Source organism: Bombus pascuorum, chromosome 9, assembly GCF_905332965.1.
Source record: "Bombus pascuorum chromosome 9, iyBomPasc1.1, whole genome shotgun sequence".
Classification (NCBI taxonomy): Eukaryota; Metazoa; Arthropoda; class Insecta; order Hymenoptera; family Apidae; genus Bombus; species Bombus pascuorum.
Genome location: NC_083496.1, coordinates 5824306 through 5846659, shown reverse-complemented (window position 1 = coordinate 5846659; position 22354 = coordinate 5824306). Strand labels below are relative to the sequence as shown.

Sequence of the window (22354 nt, the reverse complement as noted above, 5' to 3'; positions counted from 1 at the left end):
CATTGCCACCGTTTCATATGAATACTGCTACTTAATACTGACACTTAATTTAAACTGAAAATTATTCAAACGGCTCGTATTACTTTCCATCGGGCACACTATAGATTTTCCAACTCTTATTTTTCTCGATGCATGAAATATAGACGCTAAACTAACCCAGAAAGCCGAAACTAATAGTTACGTCACGGATCGAACGTTTTCGAATTGAACGAGTGACAAAGTGCAAACGACGCAACGTAATCACGCTGGGAGATGACTGCGAGTCATACGGAATACGAAGAAGTGGAACTTGCTAATGTGTACGCGTCGAAAAGGAAGAAGGGAACAAAGTCTGTCGTGAACGTCCTGAAACCACTTCGGTTTGTCCAAGACGAAACGAGTGATGTATGCCTCGCCGGCAGGTAAACTGACGACGCTAATGAACGTGCGAAAGTGTGCAACCTCAAAACGCAAGTGCATATCCTCTAGCACGAAGTGTAACGTCCGCTTAAGTGGACCTGAGTTCGCGCTTTCTCCGGTTTCCGGCGTACCTCACGAACTCTTTAGCCTCCGTTTAATTCTTTGTCCGGTCTCGTGGAAACGAATCCTTGCACGGCATTTCGCTCTGCTGTTTTTTTTTCTTCTTTTCTCTTTCTTTTTTCACCAGAAGTTAACGATCAAACTTCACCGCCGTCGAAGATCGACGGAACGACGACTTTTAAAAAGTTGAATTACAGTAGCATTGAAGAAACATAGGTAAACTATTCTTTGTCCTTCCATTGATTTATCTAAAAAGTTTCATCGAGGTTTCAGGCGATCCCCGTCCAACAAAGTAAAAGTTTCGTCCATCATTTACGTCGACCTCTTGGCCCGTTTTCAATGTTTCCACAAAAATGGCCGGTGAGGATACGGCCTTGTTGCCATCAGATAATCCTGCCTTCTTAATTTCTGTTGATCCTACCAGATCAAGGATCGAAGAGTACCTGACTCGATATCAGCCGAGAAAATGTTGCCCGGATGTAGCCAGAGAGTTTGCCGTCGCCGACGATGTTCCTACTGCGAAGCTTTTAATCGGATTTCAACTTTGCTCGTGGAAGAAACAACAATTCCCTTTCTCGTCTGGACATATCGCGCTTTTATCTGCTCGCGACAATGGGAGATCAGTGAATCGAGCGCTACTGACGTTCAATGGAATCCGATGACAAACGATTCTCGTTATGAAGAACGAAATTCATCGAGAATACCACCACTGTGTATCGCTTTCGATCGATAAAACTATAATATAAATGCAGGGAGGGGGGAAAGATTCGAAAAGTAAAATTCGAGAAAGTAAAACGCTCGACGTCAACGGATTTGATTGAGGTGGCGTGTTAATTAAAAATTCCAAGCGTCGAAATTAAAGAAACTGTTTAACAGTTGGTCCACGGATACGTAAAAATCGCTTGAAGTCCGTGGAACGACGTAAAAGAACTTCCTTTCGCGTTGGCCAAATGTTTCGTGGAAAAAAGAACGTAAAGGGAAAACCAAGAGCAGGAAGGAAACGAGAGAAAGAGAAACGAGCTCCAAATCGTCGACCGTCACTAATTCGAGTTCGTTTTAAGCTCCTAGTTCTCTATTTTGGTTTTCAGGGGACACTTTGCAGTCCGACCACGCCGTCCTTATCCTTTGCGCGTGTAAATATCACGGGAAAAAACGATCTTCATGACGCTATTCACGATTAAAATCCTTTCCTTCGTGGAAACCAGCTAGGAAAGAAAAGGGAACGAGCCAAGATGGAATTGATCCCGTTTGTCTATATATCGAGCGATCCCTCGAGAAGACTAGTTGAAAAATTATCCTCGACACGAGCGAAGGCGTGAAAATTAATCCTCAACTGTTTCAGGTCTTTTCGAGGGGAAAATTGCCGCCTCGGACTAACAGTAACCGAAAAATATACCAATGTTAAGCAACTTATTTGGATCATTTAAGAAGCGAACCGATTTCTCCAAGTCTACGGGAAAAATGAGAAGGATATTTCGTAGGAGATGAAATAGAAAAGGTGTAGACTCACCGGGAGAAGATTGGAAATGTTGAAAAGTTGTGATTCGGCTTATTGCGACGATCACTCTTCGCGGAGAGGAAGGAACTGCGATTACCCTCGATTTCCAGAGTTTCACGCTGCTTACCTGAAGAACACGCAAGAAAAAAACAATATGAAACAAAAGAGAAAAATCGAAGGAGCAGACAAATTTCGAACGAGAACATTAATCCTGCTGGTGAAACGAAGCACCTCGTTGCAACGATACTCCAACATTTTTCACTTTTAAACTCTAAATACGGCTAAAGTGAATTATAGATTGCCTACCATCAGCCGACTCCAGGAATGTAGCAGCAAGGGAAAAAAAAGCGAGCTACCGAGAACGACTTGCAGCAGGGCAATTTCCAAATTTAAGATTCTCCATGGTTTATGACCAAATAGTTTGCCTCTCGTTACTTCACGTATATTTTTTTTTTTTTTTTTTTTTTTCTTTCGCTTTAAATCGAGCTCTTGCAAACAAAGTCTCTGAATCATAACACAAGGAACATACATTCGCAGATGGTCCAAGTTCCAAAACTAGCTTGTGTTTCCCTTTGCTCAGATGTATCCATCCGTTAGGACGAAAATACTCCGCGATGAACATAAAAATTGAATAAAATTACTTAAATATGAAACTATGCTACGTTCGTGACTCTGCTCGAATTTCTCTTGCGTCAATTACTAGTTTCCCTATTGTTTGGGCGGTTTTTGCTTTTTTGAAACCTCGTTAATTTTCCTTTTAAAAAATGTATACGTTGATATCTCAATGAGCAGAGAATTCGTAGCGAAAAAGAGAGAATAGTGGACAATGTTGAAATTGAACATAAAAGAGATCTTTACTGCTGAAATATTTCTTGAGCACATTTTTCATTTCCTTCGTTATTATTATCAAGCAGCTCTGTGTAAGCGTTGTACAGCTTATCTGTCGATTTCACACCGATAGTACATCTAATCTTAAATGAAGACTCTTAATGGATACTCAAAGATCCTTCGAGTGATCGGCGCTTTTCTCTTGATGAGACTATCTGGTAAGTATAAAAAGGTAGATCCATGGTAATACATTGTCGCATTACAATTATATATCAAACTAACAATTTTACGATACTATAGAAATACTATAAAAATTTAAGTATCCTTTCCCCTCTCGTGTCTAGTAACTCTATAGTTTAAACTCTAAACTATTCTATTAGTTAGTACTCCCTGATAGAGTCAGTCTATATAAAAAGTACATACAGATATATTTTTTCATCTTTTTCTTAGGAAGGAAAAAGCTCTAACAAACCCGTCAGGAAATACACGGAAAATCGTGTCGCCTTTCTTGCTACTTCTCTATTTTATACTATGCTCTCTTCTGCTTTGAAAATTCTCTTTTCAAGATGTAGCCAATATCCGTTAGCATGATTTTGAGATATCCTTCGTAGTAAGCGGGATGTTATGGAGGACGAAACGAAGCAGGTTGTATTTCAGCAATATCACTCTCAACGATGCGGGAATATAAAGAACAATTTTAGAAAAGTGACAAGAATTTCATCTCGTTGATATAGTACCTTAAAGTGATGTTTTAAATCAAATTCCACCACGTATATTTTCCTGTATATTTTAACTTACACCGTATATCCTCTTTTTGTCATTTTTGTACATGCACGTTTTATAAAATTATACCGACTCGCTATCGTGAAATGCTTATCATAAACTACAGAAGATCAACATTAGTACAAAAATTGTATGTGAATACTTGTGTTAAATATTTCATATTGTTCTATGCATTTTCTGTTAATAATAAACGTTATTACATACAAATTTGCTATTTTATAGCTGGGCTGAACATCGTACGACAGATTATGAACGAATTTATCGAGAATCATTCGGGTTTTCATTGTTCGTAACGCGATAATAAAATCACTTTTTATTAGACGTTATAATTGATAAAGTTTCGAGACAATGCAATGAAAACACGATGTTTTCAATGCAATCTTCTAAAGAACGAATTTAAAAGGGTATCGTTGAAATAAGAAATCTTGATCATTTAATCGAATACAACACAAGTTGCTCGAGGAAACTTTTAATAGTGAAAAGTTTCTTTGTTCAAGTACAATGTTTAATATCAATATCGGTACAACAAGGACAAACTGTATCCATTTTCATGTGCATTATCATTATATATACATTTGTATCTTCCTATGTATATATATGTATATATATATATTTGTATTAATGCATATATATATATATGAATTATTTACAAAAGTTGTTACATGTATAAATAACGATATTTGGAAACACGCAGCTTTCTCAATGATTATAGTACACTCCCTGAATGATGATAACGAATGAATGGAAAAGTTGATAATTATTCATTGATTAGTGCGAATGAACAGCGACTCTGTGCGAGATATTCTCGAGTTGCAAGAAATCATTGAACAAGAGGAAAGTGAAATCGAAGGAATCGATGAATGGGGAGAGACAACAGCGCAGTGTTCTGCGTGCCAGAGGCCCTCAATTCTGGCAAAATGAAAATCCACAAATTCGCGTAGAATGAATGAGTACAGGCTTCCAATTTTCTAATGTAAATTTAGTCTTCCTAAATTTGTGAAACCTTGATATTCTTGAAATACGCGGAATTTACGAAGGATGTCATTGGAAGCGTGGAGAGAAAAAGAGCGGAAAATCGATGGAACTTACGACGACGTAACGTCAAATTAACGATGAAACGAAGCAGAAATTAATTCTTCCTCTTCCGAAGAAATATTTTTAAAAAATCCATACAAAAGAAAATAGAAAAATAATGACATTGAAGAGCACTGATTCGCAAAAATTTGTCAGCTGGAGAGAAAACATAAACAAAAAGCATACTTAGAGGGTTGACAAAGCATAAGAGAATAATACGCAACGACGATCAAGGATAAAAGAGAATCATTGTCAAAGGTATAACGAACAGGTGTTCGAAAAATTTAGCCAGTTTAAATTCAGCGACAATGACAGAAATCATGTCATTATTATTTCAGACAGCATTTGATCCATATCCCAGATCTCACACGTAACATCGACGTCTCTGTTCCTATTAATAACATTATACAATTATGTACGTACGAATGTATAAAATTCTGTTTTGTTTGTTTCATTTTACGACTAATACGGGAATGTACGATCCGTTGCTTGTCGCTAAGCGTCCTCGCGGCGCTGGTTAAATCATCGAAATATCGTTACAACGATTTTCTTATAAATACGACAAAATTTATCGAGAACGAACTCGTCGAGATCGGACAACCTTATCGAAATGGTTCCTTTCTTTTCCTTTCTTTTCCTCGATTCATTTACCTGCAATATATTCATCGCTAAAGGAACATGAACCTCGTCGAATTCGCGCTCGACAAAACCGGAAGTAACTTCAATCGTTACTCGCGGGAATGTTTCGTGTTATAGTTCGGATTATCGAGTAAAATAAAAAAAGAAACAAACTTGCTCACAATAGCTCCATTGTCGATCAATCGTCGATTGACTTCCTTGATCCTATTTTTCTTTTCTTTCTTTTCTTTTTTCCTTGCTTGACGATTCTTGCTTCCAAACATTTCATCCTCAAATGATGTACGGTTATATTATGATCGTGACAACTACACATGGTATGGCACACCTACGTGTGAATTCATCGTTATTCGAAAGGATTTCGAATCGGACCACATTCCACATTAATAGACGAAGATGTTTTGCACGCTGGAAAATCAATTAATGCTAACATACACCGATCGTAAAACAATAGCTTCGTTTCAACAAAGATCGCATCTATTACGTTAAGCGTCATTGAACAATCCTTTTGCCTTTCTCGATAGTTACTATTATACATTATTAAAAACAAGTAACTACATCACAGTTCTAATGGCTCAGTCGTTTGATCCGTTGATGCGTTCGTATTATCGAATTTCATCTCATCTTCAGAACAGTAACGACGATCGTCAGAACCTTTATCCATGGGAACACATAAAAGTTATTATATGTATATGAATTTAAAATAATGGTTTTTACCAAAAGAGCATTTCGGGATAACGCAGCAGGTACAAGAGCAAAATGGTTGAACAGTTTGACGATCGGTTACATATCCTGTGACCGTAGTATTCTAAAGCTGTTCGAAAAATAAAATGTAACGTTGATAAGTACCTTTTGTAAATACAGACGAAAGCTGATACACAAATACAATATGCGATTAAAAACACGAACCTTCGTCTATTATTCAATTATTTTTATCAAATATAACATGCATCGCGTAAAAAAAGATAAAAGCGATTTGTGTAAACGTCATGGCGACCATTGAATAATCTCGAAAGTATCGATCGATAGTCGATCCTCGTGATTTTCGTTATAAACTTCTCGTAGCTTACAATCTTATAATCTTATGTACAATTGTTCGCTTTATGAAACTTGAAAAAATGTCTGTGAGATTTTAGGTAAAGTTCTTAGCATTTAGTATTCCCGTGATCTGTTAGAAATCCGGAAATCTTCAAGATTTACCTTAATAATTAGAACCATATCAATATCCTTACAATCTTCTTGATATAAACGCTTATTCGCTGCACATCTTGAAAAAATCGCAAATACATGTAACGCTTTCCATTTTCTTCATCTTTTTCTCTTTTTTTTTTTCTTTTTTTTTTTGTTCGTTTTTGTTTTTCATTCAGACGGAATGGATATATTATGCATTGTATCACCAATGAGCTTAAATAGCTCTATTAAATCAAACTAAATATTCTGAAATACTGGTTCGAGAAAGAGATTTACACTGATTAAATGCAAATTAAAAATGCCTTCCAGACTAAAAACGATAATAGATTAACAGAAAAATTAAATTTTTCATAGAGATATTTTGATGTTTTGATATCGTTGCTATATAAAAACGCGCATGTATTAGAGAAAATTTGTATACCTCGTACATTTTATAGTAATGTCTTTAACACGTTTTAGAATATGAATATTTTTTTATAAGATTGCGCCATTTCTCTTTCTCTCGCTTTTTATCTTTCCCTCCCTCTCTCTCACTCTCTTCCTCTTTCTCTCACGCACACGCATACACGTTGCATACAATAAACAGATCTTTTATTTATAGAAGAACATAAAAACAGAGGGTAAAGGAAAACAAAAAGATCAGATAAAAAAGCAACATCGAGCTTACTACGAGTATTCGCTATTATCAAATATCGAGACTTACACCTAAATATATGTTAATAAATACATCGCTCTGAATACATCCAACATGATACATGCATACTGTTATGACACATGGATTGACTTTTTATTATTCGCGTTATTATCGGGCCTGCAAACAGCCATTATTAGGACCATTAATCTATCACTCCGTCAGTCACACTTCGCAATGAAACGAGTATGTAAACTTAAATTAATTTGTTCGGTCTTTTTCACGTTACAAGAATTATCCTAGTCGTAGCTCAAATGCACTACGATCAAGTCACGGTATATAAACATAACAAGACCAATCATTATTCGTAATCATAAGGACTAAACGGAAATAATACACACCGTATTGAAGTGTGATTATTTCACATTACTCGTACAAGCCCTAACTGTACGATTCGAAATAATGTAGTCTTTCACTACACCATTACGATAGCTTCTTCATCACAAAAGAGGAAAGGATATTGATCTATCATCGTCTGAACAACATCTTCTAGGTATGGTCTCATTGCTTCAAATCTGCCAAGATCGTTAAATTCTATAGGCAATAAAGTAGGCCACCAGCAGATTGCCAAATTTTTACTGTCCATACTGTTCAGCTTACAATTTTCAGCCACTCTAAAAATATATAAATGTTGCATTATAATGATTAATACTTAGATAATCTAAACTATAATGATAATAGAAACTTACTTTACAAAATGATGAAAGATAAATTTAAGTACATCAAAATTAATTGGATTCAATTTGTTGAGCATCAAACGTAGTGCCAGTAGTCTGCAGCTTCGATCTATAATAAATCATAGATATTCATCTTAAACTATTATCTTTTTAATCTCTTTATTTTGTATAAATTTACATAATGATACTTACCTTCCATATTCATACATGTTGCGGACATCGGTTTGCTAATACCACGGGCACCTAAGCAAAAAAAAGTTAGCTTCAGCTCTAAACAAACATTTTGATTAATGTTGAAATTATTATAATTTACCTGAAATGTCCTCGAGTTCGCTCATTCGTTCTTTGTCAATCAATGGTGGTAGCCTTTTTGAAAAAAAGTCTTTTAAAGCAGTCGCAACAGCATTTACAGGTATGTCCAATGAATGTATGTCCACGTTTCCATCTGCAATAATAAAACAAGTAAAAGAATGTTCCAACGAATATATAAACAAAAATTAATATTTAGATATGAAATCATAGAAAAAATTTACCTTCTTCAAACTTTTGAAAGAGGAGTTCAACGTGTGCTCTATTTCCAGGAACCCTATATATCCCTTCAGAATCTAATCCTTCATCTTCAATAAATTGCACACATTTTTCGAGAAACAGAGGTATTCGATTTGTTTCACTTTGTGCAAAGTCTTCAATTAGCGGTTGTTGATTCATACTTAATGCTGAACTAGGGCCTTTAGTTTGTTTTATTTTTTCTTGCTTCTTTTTCTCCCTTTCCTTTTCCTTCTCCGCGTGTTTTTTAAGCTTCTCCTCTTTTTGACGACGCTTCTCTAGCTTCTCGTCTTCTTTCGCCTTTTGTTTATCCTTCTTTCTGTTTAATTTATCGCCATCTTTGACCTTATTTAAAATACCAAAAAGAATGTTTTCAACAAAATTTATACAGAGATTTAGCTTTACTTTGTCGTATATTTTTACTTACACTGGGAGAATTAATTTCTCGTGGAGACGAAACATCTAAACTGGATTCATCATCTGGAATATTGCCAAAGGTAACGTCACTCCCCTACTTTACCAAAATGATAATAATTTCATGCAATATCAAATATATAAGAAGAAATAATTCAGAGCAAACCTTCTGTTGTATCCTGTCTGAACCATCTTAAAAAATTATTGGGAAAAATTCTACAACTATTATTTAAAATTTGTGATATTAACAATTCGTTAAAATCCTCGCAATCTTTATTCTCGACAGCTATTTCGAATTAATAAGTAGTCAAACTAATAGTACAATTACAGAATCGGAACAATGGCGATAAACCTTTTCTAAAACGCGAAAGATATGAAGCATGCACACAAAAGCTACCAAACATTTTGTATTCTTTTTTAATATCTTTTAGCATGCAAAAGATTTATATTATGATACCAATGACAATCTTACTTACAGGAAGCACTAAACATTTCTTGAGTCATATGTTTTACATTGTAGGGATGTTGTAATGATGTAGGTAGATGTTGTGGCAATGAATTTCCAAATCTTTTTCGTAGACTAGCAGCAGCGTGTTTATATTGTTTTGCTCTCGATCTCGAGTGGTCCGGATCACTAGATTCGGAAGAATCTGGTGTTTCACTAGACACTAATAAGAAAATCATCATATAACATATTTTAATAATGTAACAATTGACAGAATCATCATAATAAATGCATATAGTACCTCTTTCTGTAGGATTTACTCGCCAACTTTTATCCTCTTTAACATTATAATTCAGACCAACAATACCATCCCCACTTCCCATGCTAGCCAATGATGGGACTTTAGGTGCAGCAACAGGTATAGCCGTACGTTTTTTTCGTATCCTTTTGTGCGATGGTGGTTTTTTGTTTACTTTACCTAATACATCAGCAACCCTTTGTCTCTCCAAAGAACTCCATTCAGAATCAGAATCACTGTATGCTGTAAAACAAATTATACAATTAATGAACATATATGCATTAATAAACTCCAATAAAATTCTTTTAATTGAACCCTTACAGGGTTGTCCTTTCTCGCGTCTGTGACGTAACTTAGGTTTATTATTTCCAATAGAATCTTGTACTGAAGCATACATATAATCGCCATCGTAAGAAGGATATAGGCTTGGTACAACGTCTTTAACTTGGGCATATTCAGAACCTAAATCTACCAATTCAGGTGTAGCAAGAGGAGCATGACCCATAGTTATCTTCGGACCGTGTTCATCCTTCTCACCTACTGTCATTCTAGCTATGGCATCTGTCACATTTGAAAAATCTTTTAAATTTATTTTACCAGGTTGTTTTAAAGTTTGGCTATTTCCTTTCGGTCGCGGTTTTGCCTGGGAAATATGACGCCTGCCTGTTGTGAAAGCTCTATGGGAGTAACTATTAGTTACTCCATCTTGATGCATAAATGTATCTTTCACCCAACCTATTGCGATAAAAAAGGTATAAAAAAATGAAATCATATTTAAAAACGTAGTATTTCGTCACCACTCCATTTCATTTCATTATTATAAAACTAACCGGATAACTTGTTTGTAATGTCTCCTGGTTTTAACAGATCTCTCTCTCTTTCTTCTCTATAAAAATCTACTTGGCTATAAATATCACTGTCGTCACTAGGCGTAGCTCTATTGTCTGCAAACTGTTCATTTAATCCTGTATCTCCAAGATCACCATCAGGAGTTAATTGCTCGTACGATTCGGAACCACTTCTGAAAGTTACAGACATACTACTTCACATTAGATTTTTGAAGTACAAAGAAATTTGTATGGTAATCACAATTAATTAGATGACGTTTTAAGGAGTGGTTTCAAATTACTTACCCATCATCTGGTGTTTGAAGGTGATAACTTTCATGTCGTGGCGGTGGCATAGGATGTAATGCAGAGTATTCCAAAGTTCCTTCGCCACTATCATTCAGATTACCTGGCTCTTCCATATTAAATGCTTGTTCAATTTCAGGTTTTTTCTCCCATACCTCTTTGAAGAATGGAGTATAAAATGCCGCTGTAATATATATATATATATTATATGTAACACAATATGTATTTAAAAAACGAGATATTAAGTTAAACTAAAAAATTTGATGTTAAAAAGTAAGTAGTGTCTTTAAATACTATAGCATACTCTTTTGTTGGCAACTGGATGCTGAGGTCATAAAATGCGCTTGTAATTTATCCGCAATTGCATTTCCTTCCGTGATAAGTAAATGACTTAAATCATTACTGAAGAAAGCATTAGCACCTCCAGTATCGGTCACAGCCATTATTTGTATCGGTAAGTTTGGTATATTCATGGAAAATGCACTATGAAAAAATGTTGAATTAAAATGATATTGTTTTGAAACATAAAAATGATTATATTACACGTACTTAAGGGTTGCAAGTGATGCTTTCCTTTTTGTAGAATAAACCAATATGAAACCATGTACTAATTCGTCCCTAAATGCATTTGCTCCATGGAAACTAGAAATAATAACTTCAACTCTTCGTTTCGATTCTCCTAGAAATGTTTCTAAAACAATCGATCGATCGCCACTAAGGAAACAACATTGATGATTAAGTAAAGGACCGAGTACGTTCTCGACAGAATACGGATCCCCACAAAACATACACATTATTATTCTAAAATAAAAATAATATTGATATATTTTCTCTCTTCTTAACACATAATATAGTCTGCTTAAAAATTATCTTACCTAATATCCGGTTCCAAACATTCAATAACACTTTGGTAAATATTTAAAAAACCAGCTCTGTGATTTATAGATTGTATAAGTTGCTGCAATGCATCTTTCACAAGCGGAGCAGGGAACCTTTTGTCTTGCTCTAAGTCCTCTATGCAGACATCGATAAATGGACACTGTAGACTAATGTAAAAATTGACTGTTAATTTTTTTCTATCTACAACGAAATATAAAGTACATGAGTAATTAGTACCTATCAGCAAGATTTTGACCCTCTTTCCTAAGTCTTATTGCTTCTAATTCGTCTATAGTTGATTCTGGCACAAACATAATAACAATAGGTAATCCTTGAAATGGTAACCTATCTTCTTGTTCTAAATTCGACAATAAAGTTTTCTCTAAAGAAGAACGAATATATTCAAACGAATAATCGTCTGCATAAATACAGAATGAACCTGTAAATTTAAAATGCTCTTAGACTTCTATTCTATATAGTATGACTATATGTATATATATATATATAATAACTATAGCATTGTCATATACCATGAGGCATAAAGTCAGAAGTAGTAAATGAATTGTGTGGTAGTCCGACGTCACCATCGATTATTCGATATCCAAGTGTATATAACTGACAATCAATTTCTACTTCATCGTCCTCCGTTTGTGCTCTTATTTCACGAGCGAATTCTTCGCCAAGTCCACTGCTTCCAAGTATGACCAAATTTAATTGATTATTATCAGATGTTAATTGCCATTGGCTACTGTGATTCCATGAAGAAGGTCTAAAAAATGATTATTATAATAATATTGGAATATATAAGAAATTTTATTTTATCTGTTAAAAGAACTAAACCTTACCTGTGAGCTTTTGTTCCAAGTATACGTTCTATAAGCGCATCCATGCAATTTGGATAAGCTGGACAATGTTCCCTTATGGGACAATGTACAAAACCCAAATGTTGAAAAAGCATTAATTTTCTATCTTGATCTAGCCTATCTAAAGCCTTATACCTGTACACCATAAGAGATAATTCAAAAATATTTGTAAATTCATTTCAAAAAAAGATAATTTTAATTAATTACCTAAAATCATCCACCAATGCATCTGTTATTTCTTTAATATCATCTTGTGTTATAGTACCAGATGGTGCTATACTTTTAAAATGATAAAACAAATCAGCATGTTCTAGTAGTAGCTCCTATAATATATAAAATCAGAAAGTACAATAGAATGTAAAATATTTAGATTGTTGTTATTATTATTTATACTAAAATGTGTATCCTTACTTGAAAATTATGTTTTGCTTTCTCAATAATTTCCTTTTGATGTTGATCATATATTTCTTGACAATCATGGTGAGAAAGAGCTTCAAAGCATTCTCTGCCCATAAAAAGAACTCTAACTTCAGATAAGTGCTTTCCTGGTGTAACATAGCCGGTTTCTTCCAATAATTGCTTAAACTGCTTTTTCCATCTAATGAACAATGTATTTACATAAATATTATCAAATACTTTCCTTACTAGAATGTAATTATTTATAGATTATTCATTTATGAAGTCTCAAGTATACCAAAATATATATCTATAAAAAACTATAAAAATGTTAGTACAGCTAATTATATATTTTTCTAAAAAATGATATTCTAGTATGTAAAGCGATAAAAAGCACAATTTACCTTTTAGGAAGTCTGCACAAAATAAACGCCACCCAGAATAAAGCAAAGCATTAATGTATTGCATATAAGTATTATTATCTAAAATGCTGAATAACTATATAACCTTAATAACTATGTTAAAGCATGTAAGGGAGAACTAGTGATTCTTTTGCTATTTCTAAGTAGTAGAATTTCAGCAGATAATAATTATAATAAAGTATAATCAAGTAATATATGCATGTGTATGTAATACTTACTCTAATCGCCGCTGTTCTTGTTGCAATATATTTATATGATTTTTGAAAACAGTTTCTGCTTCTGGTGTTTCCAAAACATCATAAGGAATCTTTGTTCCATTGTTTTCACCAAAATCACAATCAATCCACGGGATATCCTCGGGACATTCATAAAAATATTGATGAAAATCAGGATGTTCTTTTATATACTGTTGTACTGCAGACCACTCTCTATATAAATAAAAAATATGAATTCAGTAAAACAACACCTTTCAATCGTAATTAAAAGATTTTAGTTGGAAACATACTCATTGATCAAATTTGTTATATCAGGACATATTTCATGAAGAATTTCAGGTAACATATCTAAATATCCTTGAATCTTTTTTGCCACTTGTTCATCTTTCAATTTCTTAATATGTCTCCTAAATAATCTTTGGGTTGCATCAATACCAAATAATTCTACAAATGTTGAAAATTCTTTATGTTGGGCTAGTTTTTTGGATGCTTGAGACCACAATGCTCTATAGTCAGTAACATGTATTCGAATCAATCTTTGTAAAGATTCTGTAGATGCATCTAATAATTCTTTTCTAGCTCTAGCTGCTTCCGCGAATGGTGTTAGCTTACTTCGCATTTTAGTTTTATCAATCAATTGAGCCAAAATCATAAATGCCAAATCAATATTGATATTTTCATGTGCAGATGTTTCAACTATTAAAATGGAACCTTTATATTCTTTACGCATTATTAATTTTTCAGCTTCTTTTACATATTGTTCATTAGCATCATCATTTTTAGTTGTTACCAAAACTATTGGTTTTTTAGTTTTCATTAAACTGTTCAATATATTTGCTACTATTTCAATCTGTTTTTCTATAGATCTATTTGGTACAACGCTTACATCAAATACACACAAAAAGCCATCAATATTTAATTTACCATCTGGTAAAACTTTTTGTTCATATTCTTTTTCTATGCCTAATTGATTTTTGCAAATATACATAAGCTTTTCTGCACTAGTAATTTTGGTGGCTGCACATCTTTTTGCATAAGGTTCCATTTTGCCACCCTTAAAAGGCTGAAATGATGCATCATCTATAAACTCTGTATGTTCTATCACTTGAAATTGATACTCTGTCCCATCCTCTGCTGTTTTTGTAACTTCACCCCAATATAGGAAATGATCATTATTCACCACCCGACCACTAAAATCTGACTGTAAAAGATAATAGCCAATTAATAAAAGAGTAATCACTGCAAAGCATACAAATGTATCTAACACATATTTAACTATTACCTGTGATAACACTGATATATGGTCCACATTATAATCATCATTCAAAGAACGCATAAAACGATTACACAGACATGACTTTCCAACACCAACTTGTCCTTTATCTTTCTCAGTGCCAGAAAGACCAACAACAGCAACATTGATGGTTTTGATATTATCACTTTTTCTTGCCATTTTTAAAGCTTAACTTGATTAGATCACTTATATAATTAAGTGTGAAAATAAAAATCTTTTCTTCATCAAACTTTACTCAGGACATTTTTAAGTACCACTATTAATAGTTCTTCTTATTCATTTATCTTTGCAGTTATTAAACATCAGTATTTCTCCCTTTGGTCATTATATCAAGTCTAAAAATTTATATGAAAATCAGCATTACCTCCCTTTGGTAACATTTTCAACAAAATGCTCTTTTATTTTATCTTTTCCATTCGTTTACAACATTCATATATCATGCTTCAAATTTTTGTATGACATGCAAATTTACATATGAATAATTATGAACAAATGTTGTTTGCCAAAATTTCATTTGAGCTTTGTTAATGTAATTGTTATTATCGTAGCTTCATGAATGATAAACTAACATCATTAGAAATTAGTAATACAGATCTTTAAAAATCTTTACACTTTATCTTTTTCTGTAAAGCATAATATTCATAATTTAGCACAGCTGTGAGCAATGGTTCTTTGGAATGGCACTGTGTATCTGAAAAAAAAAATATTCACAATAGACTAATAAACAATATTATGAAATGTTAGTTAGTTGCACTCATGTTTGCACTGATATCTTTATTATGGAAATTAGATTAAATATTCATGATAGTATCCACTTCCTGAAATTCACATTAATAAGATATGTAAAATCACATATAGAACTGCATTCATCATCACATGTATATGCACCATAAATTATATTATAAAATATGCTTTATATTAGTAAAACAAGAGATGAATCAAATGACAAGCAAACATTCGAAGCGAAAGTAATTTTCATATCAACTGAATTTATTAGAGATGAAGATAAATTATTTCTCATATTATACAGGTTATGGATTCAATGAAATAAAACGTTAAAAAACTTTTCGAAACACATTTCTACGTTAACCTCCATATATATAATACGGATCTTGTAATTTCTTAATAATTAGAAATTTAACATGATAATTTTCCGTGGATATTATGTTTAAAAATAGTTACAAATAGTACTACAATGATATTGTTTTTTGTTAAATCGCGAAAGAATATATTTTATAATAACGACGAAGTATTTCCATCGTGATGTAATATATAGTTATATCTCTCATTAAAAATACTAGGTAATGTCGTAGACTTGTTATTGAAATTTACGAGACGTGATTCATGCAGCAGAAACAAATTATTCAATGTACAAATGACAGCTACGAATAGATCAATATGCATTGTACACAACCGCGGTCAATTTTGACACTGATGATAGAGTCCCGGGATTTCGACAAATTTTAATAAGATACACGACCAATATGCATGACACGCTGTAGCTTATCCAAGCAAAATCAGAAAACCAATCAGAATATCTTGCTCCGTATAACAAAGGCTATGATACCTGTACAGATTTTTGTTCGGCAAGCGAACTACTATGTATTAGACCAACCGGCCGTCCCGTATAATTTTTTTTCTCCAGAAACTCGATCGATCCTTCACTGCTATAGAGCACGCACTCTTTCTTGATCTGTTTCACGTACACGGTTCACCGAAAGGCATCTACAACTTGTCTTAATGAACGTTTAATTCCAGGTGTGTAAATAACTTCACGTCAAACATCGAGTATTGCCCCATAAAGGAGCCATCTTGGTGGGTGGGCACAAGGCGATTAATGTTTTCAGGATAGATAGTATACGTCGAACAAGAACAAGGCCGTATCTAGCATACTTCCTATGATTCATCTATATTTTAATATAGCATTTTTTCTTATAAACAAATTATTAAATTATACTAATTTTTTATTCTTATTCAATTAGGTGCACAATTTATTAGTAAAATTTAGTTCCGATTCTTTATATAACAAAAAAAGTAAATAAGTAAATGTATCACTCATTTGGAAATGATTCTAATATATTTTAAAATAAATAGAAATGTTATATTTTTAAGACTTTAGAATATTCTGATAAAATAAATTTAGTTAAAGTAAAACTATTATATCGTTTAAATTATAAGACAATGATCCTTTCGTGCAACTATTATTTATCTAAATTAATCAATTATTTATGAACAGTATGACAGTATTGACAAAAAGCACCTGGTTGTAAGCACATCGTGATTACGCTCCTGCAAGACCATAAAGGCACCACCTGTCGTTGAGTGAACGCACTAGTTTGACTTCGAATCTAAAATGGCTGACAGCGGGGATGCTGTGAATAGTACGTCTTCAGGGAAAGAGGCTAGAAATACCGTCACCGATGGTCCTGTCACCGATCCAGCATCAAACAACAAGGTAGATTGAAGAATGCTATCGCCAAATAATTAAACAAACGGATTATTTTAACTTCGATTTCGATAACGTAAAATCATGACATTGCGTTGCCACGAGTATTGTATTTACCGCCGTACTAGTTTCTGGCTAATTAAATCACTTATAAAAATAAAATATATCTTTTTTAACTTATACTTTCATTCCATCAAAAGACAATGATTTAACAAAGATATTGTGCTTTCTTTATTTCATTGTTTTTATGTTCTTCTATTATGTTAAATTATTTGTATTAAGTCATTCATTTACCTTAATCTTCCTTTACCTGTGTTTTGTTTTTTCTTTCATATTTCAGCCCAACCCTTTCAAGTCTTATGACCACATGTTGCTGTTATATAATACAACACATGGTAGTAATTGATGTATGGTCTTGTATATAACTTCTGTCTATTGTCAAACAAATGACTTCCTTCTATTGTTATTTCAAGTTGAAAGATCCATGATCTTGGAATCATGATTCTTATCATGATATACTTCATAGGTATATTGTTAGGAAAACCTGGATACTAATCTTATTTATTAATGAAATCTAAACTGTGGTTTATTTATTAAATTTACTGTGAGTTGAAATGTGTTTTATGACATAATGTTATTGAAAATTATTGAAAGTTATTAAAAGATATATATAAAATACTGAAAAAAAAGTAATGAAAATCTAATTTATAAACAGACTGAATATATGCCTTTGCCTCAAAAGTATTTTTCCATTTAAAAAACTATTGTAACTGACACTTTATCGTTGTTACACAATATGCAAATGATGTTATGATAATTGGCATGAAACTTGCAGACAATTCATATACATGAGTTCAACTGATAAGAACAATCTTCTAAAGCAACATTCTAAGTACTTTGTTCTAGATATTGACATTTTCTAATTCAATGTGAAAAAGTTTTTAATATTTTAGTTTTTTCAGACAAAAGATATTTCATTTTCTTCACACATTTTTTTAATTTATTATTCCTTCTGCTACATATCCTTCCATGTATAACAGTACTTCAGCATATTAACTATCACAAAAGAAATTAAGTCTTTTGATATCTTCAATGACATCAAATGTATAATACATATACATATATGTATAATTTCAACTTTGATAATGCAAAAAACTAAAAAGTGATTTGCATGCTATTACACATATTGCCTGCTATCAAGGCGCTTATATTATTTTACATATAGAGCATTATTCTCACAGTAGTCCGTAGGTTCGGTACCAATCACTCATGCATCACTCATTATATGCCTAAATACACCATATAGGCATGGCACAATTAGCACTACTGAACCAATGCATTGAGTGCAACTGAGGAATGATTACAAAACAAAAAAAAGAAGAGGGGGGGAGATACCTTTGTGTACATAAAACTGATATCTTATATAAATCAAGTTTTACTTACAAGTACAACCTTTGGGAGCTTTGTACCTAACTACGGACTGTATTATGAAAATTTGATCCAATTTGAATTATGATGGTGGTTGTTGTGATTTCAGAGCCTAGAGGCATCAAATAGTGCCTTTCACGGCGCGAGAACAAAATTAGTAAGTAAGAATATGTGTGTACAAAACACAAGTAAATTTGTACTCCTTTCCATAGAGCAATCCTTGCAATTTCCTCAGGGCTGCTTTAACTCCTATGACAACATAAATGTGGTATGTGCCAATGGGTTTATCATTTTTGCTTTCCCATCAAATAACACAGTAATAATAAGACGATCCTTTTAATGCAGCCAAATACTTCATTAGACTACAAATAACAAGAACAACATAAAATCAAATGATATTACACTAAAAATCGTCTATATTAAACTGTGTCCATTCTATCAAATAAAATAGCTTTATTTGCATTTTTTCTGTTTGTAGTCCATTTCCATCTGTTGCAGCCCTTTTGAAGATGAGAATTATTCATAATCTTATAATTTATTTGACCTTTTAAATGTTTAGGATTCCAAGTCTGGAGCTTTGAAGAAGTCCAGCCGTTATCGTAGTCGATCTTTGTCAGCCAGTAGCACAGATAGTTACAGTTCTGGTATGAAGACAGTCATTACAGTGTTGTACATTTAATTATTGTAACTTGATTATTATTAACGTATCGTGGTTAATTTTAGCATCTTATACAGGAAGTTCATCGGACGAAGATGACGTGTCACCCCGTGAAAAACTTCAAAAAACAGAAAATGGTTTCACAGATTTTTGTGTGCGCAACATTAATCAACATGCATTTGGTAGAAGAGAGATAGAAATAGCGGAGCAAGAAATGCCGGGAATTATGGCACTTCGTAAACGTGCCGCCGATGATAAGGTACACAAATTAATTACTACAAAAGCAAAACTAAGCAATATTAATGTATATAATAAACAATTATTTCAAACAGCCATTGAAAAATGCTAAAATTGTTGGGTGCACTCATATCAATGCTCAAACTGCTGTTCTTATTGAAACCTTAGTACATTTGGGTGCACAAGTTAGATGGGCAGCATGTAACATATATTCTACTCAAAATGAGGTGGCTGCTGCCCTGGCTCATGCTGGTTATCCAATTTTCGCTTGGCGTGGTGAAACAGAAGAAGATTTTTGGTGGTGTATTGATAAATGTGTAGCTGCTGAAAATTGGCAACCTAATATGATATTAGATGATGGCGGTGATGCAACACATTTAATGCTCAAAAAATATAATGCTATGTTTAAAATGATTCAAGGTTTGTCCATTGTTTCTTTTGCAGCCAAATAGATAATAATAATGTTAATTTGTAGGAATTGTTGAAGAGAGTGTAACAGGTGTACATAGACTATACCAATTATCAAAAGCAGGAAAATTATCCGTCCCTGCCATGAATGTCAATGATAGTGTAACAAAAACTAAATTTGACAATCTTTATAGCTGCCGCGAAAGTATTATCGATAGGTAAATCAATTGTAAATCAGTTATTGAAACGCACTAAAAGTATCTGCTAATTGCTTCTACTTAGATATCTTATTGCAGCTTGAAACGATCCACAGATATTATGTTTGGTGGAAAACAAGTTGTAATTTGTGGTTATGGTGAAGTTGGCAAAGGTTGTTGTCAAGCCCTTAAGGGTTTAGGTTGTATCGTTTATATAACTGAGATCGATCCAATTTGTGCTTTACAAGCGAGGTGGATAGTTTAAAATAAAATACACTGTATATTATATAAACGATAATACAATTATTCATACAGGTATTCTTTACAGCATGGACGGTTTTAGAGTAATGAAACTGAATGAAGTTATCCGAAATGTAGATATTGTTATTACCGCAACTGGCAATAAAAATGTAGTTACGCGTGAACACATGGATAAAATGAAAAACGGCTGCGTAGTATGCAATATGGGACACAGTAATACTGAAATAGACATTGTACGTTCAAATTTTGACAATATATAACTATTTCCTTTAAAATTCGATTAGATTTTCAACTAGAGTTTGTAGGGAAAAACTCGTATTTCTTATATTTCAGAACAAAAAAAAAAAAAAAAAAAGAAATATATTGATAAGACATTAAGACTCCTTTAATATGTTCTTAACAGAACAGTTTACGCACGCCTGATTTAACTTGGGAAAAAGTAAGGTCTCAAGTGGATCATGTTATCTGGCCAGATGGAAAGCGCATCGTGTTATTAGCGGAAGGCCGATTAGTCAACTTGTCTTGTTCCAGTATCCCCTCATTTGTTGTATCGATCACAGCCGCTACCCAAGCGTTAGCACTAATTGAACTTTTCAACGCACCATCAGGGCGATATAAAAGTGACGTTTATCTGTTACCAAAAAAGATGGGTAAGCCTAAAATATCTTTATGTTCCATTATTATTCAATTAAAGTAAGCTGTAAAACAATAATACTACTCGATAGATGAGTACGTGGCATCGTTACATCTACCAACGTTTGATGCACATTTGACGGAACTAACAGATGAACAAGCCAAATATATGGGACTTAATAAGGCTGGACCTTTTAAGCCTAATTACTACCGGTTAGTACATTTTATGCTTCAGTTGGAATTGTCACTTAATTTTATTTATTTAAAATCATTATCTAAATTTATTTCAGCTATTAAAAATACGTGGATAGGCAACGTGACACAATATATGCAATAATTGAAATTTGCGTTTATGAGTATTGAAAAATAACTGCTTTGTTTTATTGATGTTTCTTCTATTAATTTCATTTATCTGAATTAATAGAAACGTATAATAGGATTTCATGTTATCTTTAATATAATTCTATTTTCCTTATATATTTCGAAAAGTATTTCTATATGATTCGAACCAAAATATTGTCAGCACTGGCTGCAATAATCAATAACCAGGAATTATATAAGTAAATATATATTTAATTAACATTCACAAGTGTATAGCAATTACTAATTTATGATTTGTGCATGCCTAGAAATACATGTACAGTTGTTCAGTCAAATCAAAGTACAAGTTTGCTAAATGACCAGTTTTCCATTTTAAAATGATGATAAGAAAGGAATTTCCTGTAAAGATCTGTATACGTAAATTATTGTTAACACTATCGACTACGGAATTAAAATTTTTTATTGTAATTACTTTTTATCTTCAAATACTATCTTCAGTTCTTTTTAAAAATTATTACATGTATAGAGAATTTAACATTATAAGACATTGCTTATTGTATGAATAAGTGAAGTTTAATGAGTTATCTTTTGATGAGTTAATGTCTGCAATTATATCCAATAACTGTACTCAGTTTATTTACTGAAACAGCAATTATGTATATTTACAATTAGTATTTTTGTTTCTAGAAAAAAAAACAGTGTAAAAATGAAGCAATCCAAACTATGTACATAATTATTTAAGAAAAATTAGAAAAAAACCAACCCTTTTATAATTGGTCATATCATCCGTCAATAGAAAATAATGAAAAAATAGAAATCAAATAAACGTCTATGATGCCATGAACCTAATAACGTACTTCTTGATTTATATTTTCTATTCCTTTCTACTGTACCTTATATAGAATAATATACTTATTTGTTGAAATTAAAGAGTGAAATGTGGGGATTTATATTTTTGCGTTT

The 22354-nt window shown here is 32.8% G+C and overlaps 2 protein-coding genes across 9 annotated transcripts; one reads left to right on the top strand and one right to left on the bottom strand.

Annotated features, from left to right (window-relative positions):
- Window positions 1-4994: 4994 nt before the first annotated feature.
- Window positions 4995-16655, bottom strand: LOC132910783 (rho GTPase-activating protein 190). 5 transcript variants are annotated; one of them, XM_060966753.1, is made up of 25 exons: window positions 16370-16654; window positions 15372-15493; window positions 14791-15137; window positions 13799-14709; window positions 13512-13721; window positions 13276-13287; window positions 12887-13073; window positions 12683-12798; window positions 12458-12610; window positions 12143-12381; window positions 11850-12051; window positions 11609-11779; window positions 11283-11534; window positions 11038-11216; window positions 10734-10917; window positions 10431-10639; window positions 9922-10335; window positions 9604-9843; window positions 9334-9525; window positions 8871-8923; window positions 8431-8788; window positions 8211-8342; window positions 8090-8140; window positions 7910-8006; window positions 4995-7834 (listed from the first exon to the last, which is right to left on the bottom strand). In XM_060966753.1, exons 3-25 carry the CDS (start codon window positions 14959-14961, stop codon window positions 7636-7638), a joined length of 4932 nt encoding a protein of 1643 aa, XP_060822736.1. In that variant the 5' UTR covers window positions 14962-15137; window positions 15372-15493; window positions 16370-16654; the 3' UTR covers window positions 4995-7635. The 5 variants fall into 5 exon arrangements, with proteins under 5 accessions (XP_060822736.1, XP_060822738.1, XP_060822740.1 ...); XM_060966755.1 differs by having other exon boundaries at window positions 15413-15493; XM_060966757.1 differs by having other exon boundaries at window positions 10431-10621; window positions 14791-15493; window positions 16370-16655.
- A 459-nt stretch (window positions 16656-17114) lies between these two features.
- On the top strand, window positions 17115-22243 carry LOC132910804 (adenosylhomocysteinase-like 1). 4 transcript variants are annotated; one of them, XM_060966831.1, is made up of 11 exons: window positions 17115-17257; window positions 18786-18833; window positions 19236-19320; window positions 19412-19593; window positions 19667-19991; window positions 20047-20197; window positions 20276-20428; window positions 20505-20670; window positions 20841-21087; window positions 21163-21283; window positions 21361-22243. In XM_060966831.1, exons 1-11 carry the CDS (start codon window positions 17156-17158, stop codon window positions 21365-21367), a joined length of 1587 nt encoding a protein of 528 aa, XP_060822814.1. In that variant the 5' UTR covers window positions 17115-17155; the 3' UTR covers window positions 21368-22243. The 4 variants fall into 4 exon arrangements, with proteins under 4 accessions (XP_060822814.1, XP_060822813.1, XP_060822816.1 ...); XM_060966830.1 differs by having other exon boundaries at window positions 17116-17257; window positions 19400-19593; XM_060966833.1 differs by lacking the exon at window positions 18786-18833 and having other exon boundaries at window positions 17118-17257.
- Window positions 22244-22354: the final 111 nt, after the last annotated feature.

Bases quoted from the DNA above. Each gene is read 5' to 3' on its own strand.
- LOC132910804 (XM_060966830.1), top strand. From the start codon at position 17,156: ATGGCTGACAGCGGGGATGCTGTGAATAGTACGTCTTCAGGGAAAGAG. The intron at 18,834-19,235 runs GTAAGTAAGAAT...TTAAATGTTTAG, and splicing joins ACGGCGCGAGAACAAAATTA to GATTCCAAGTCTGGAGCTTT. The intron at 20,429-20,504 runs GTGGATAGTTTA...TATTCTTTACAG, and splicing joins ATTTGTGCTTTACAAGCGAG to CATGGACGGTTTTAGAGTAA.
- LOC132910783 (XM_060966753.1), bottom strand. From the start codon at position 14,961: ATGGCAAGAAAAAGTGATAATATCAAAACCATCAATGTTGCTGTTGTT. The intron at 10,918-11,037 runs GTATGCTATAGT...TATATATTACAG, and splicing joins ATCCAGTTGCCAACAAAAGA to CGGCATTTTATACTCCATTC. The intron at 8,343-8,430 runs GTAAATTTTTTC...TTATTATTGCAG, and splicing joins CTTTCAAAAGTTTGAAGAAG to ATGGAAACGTGGACATACAT.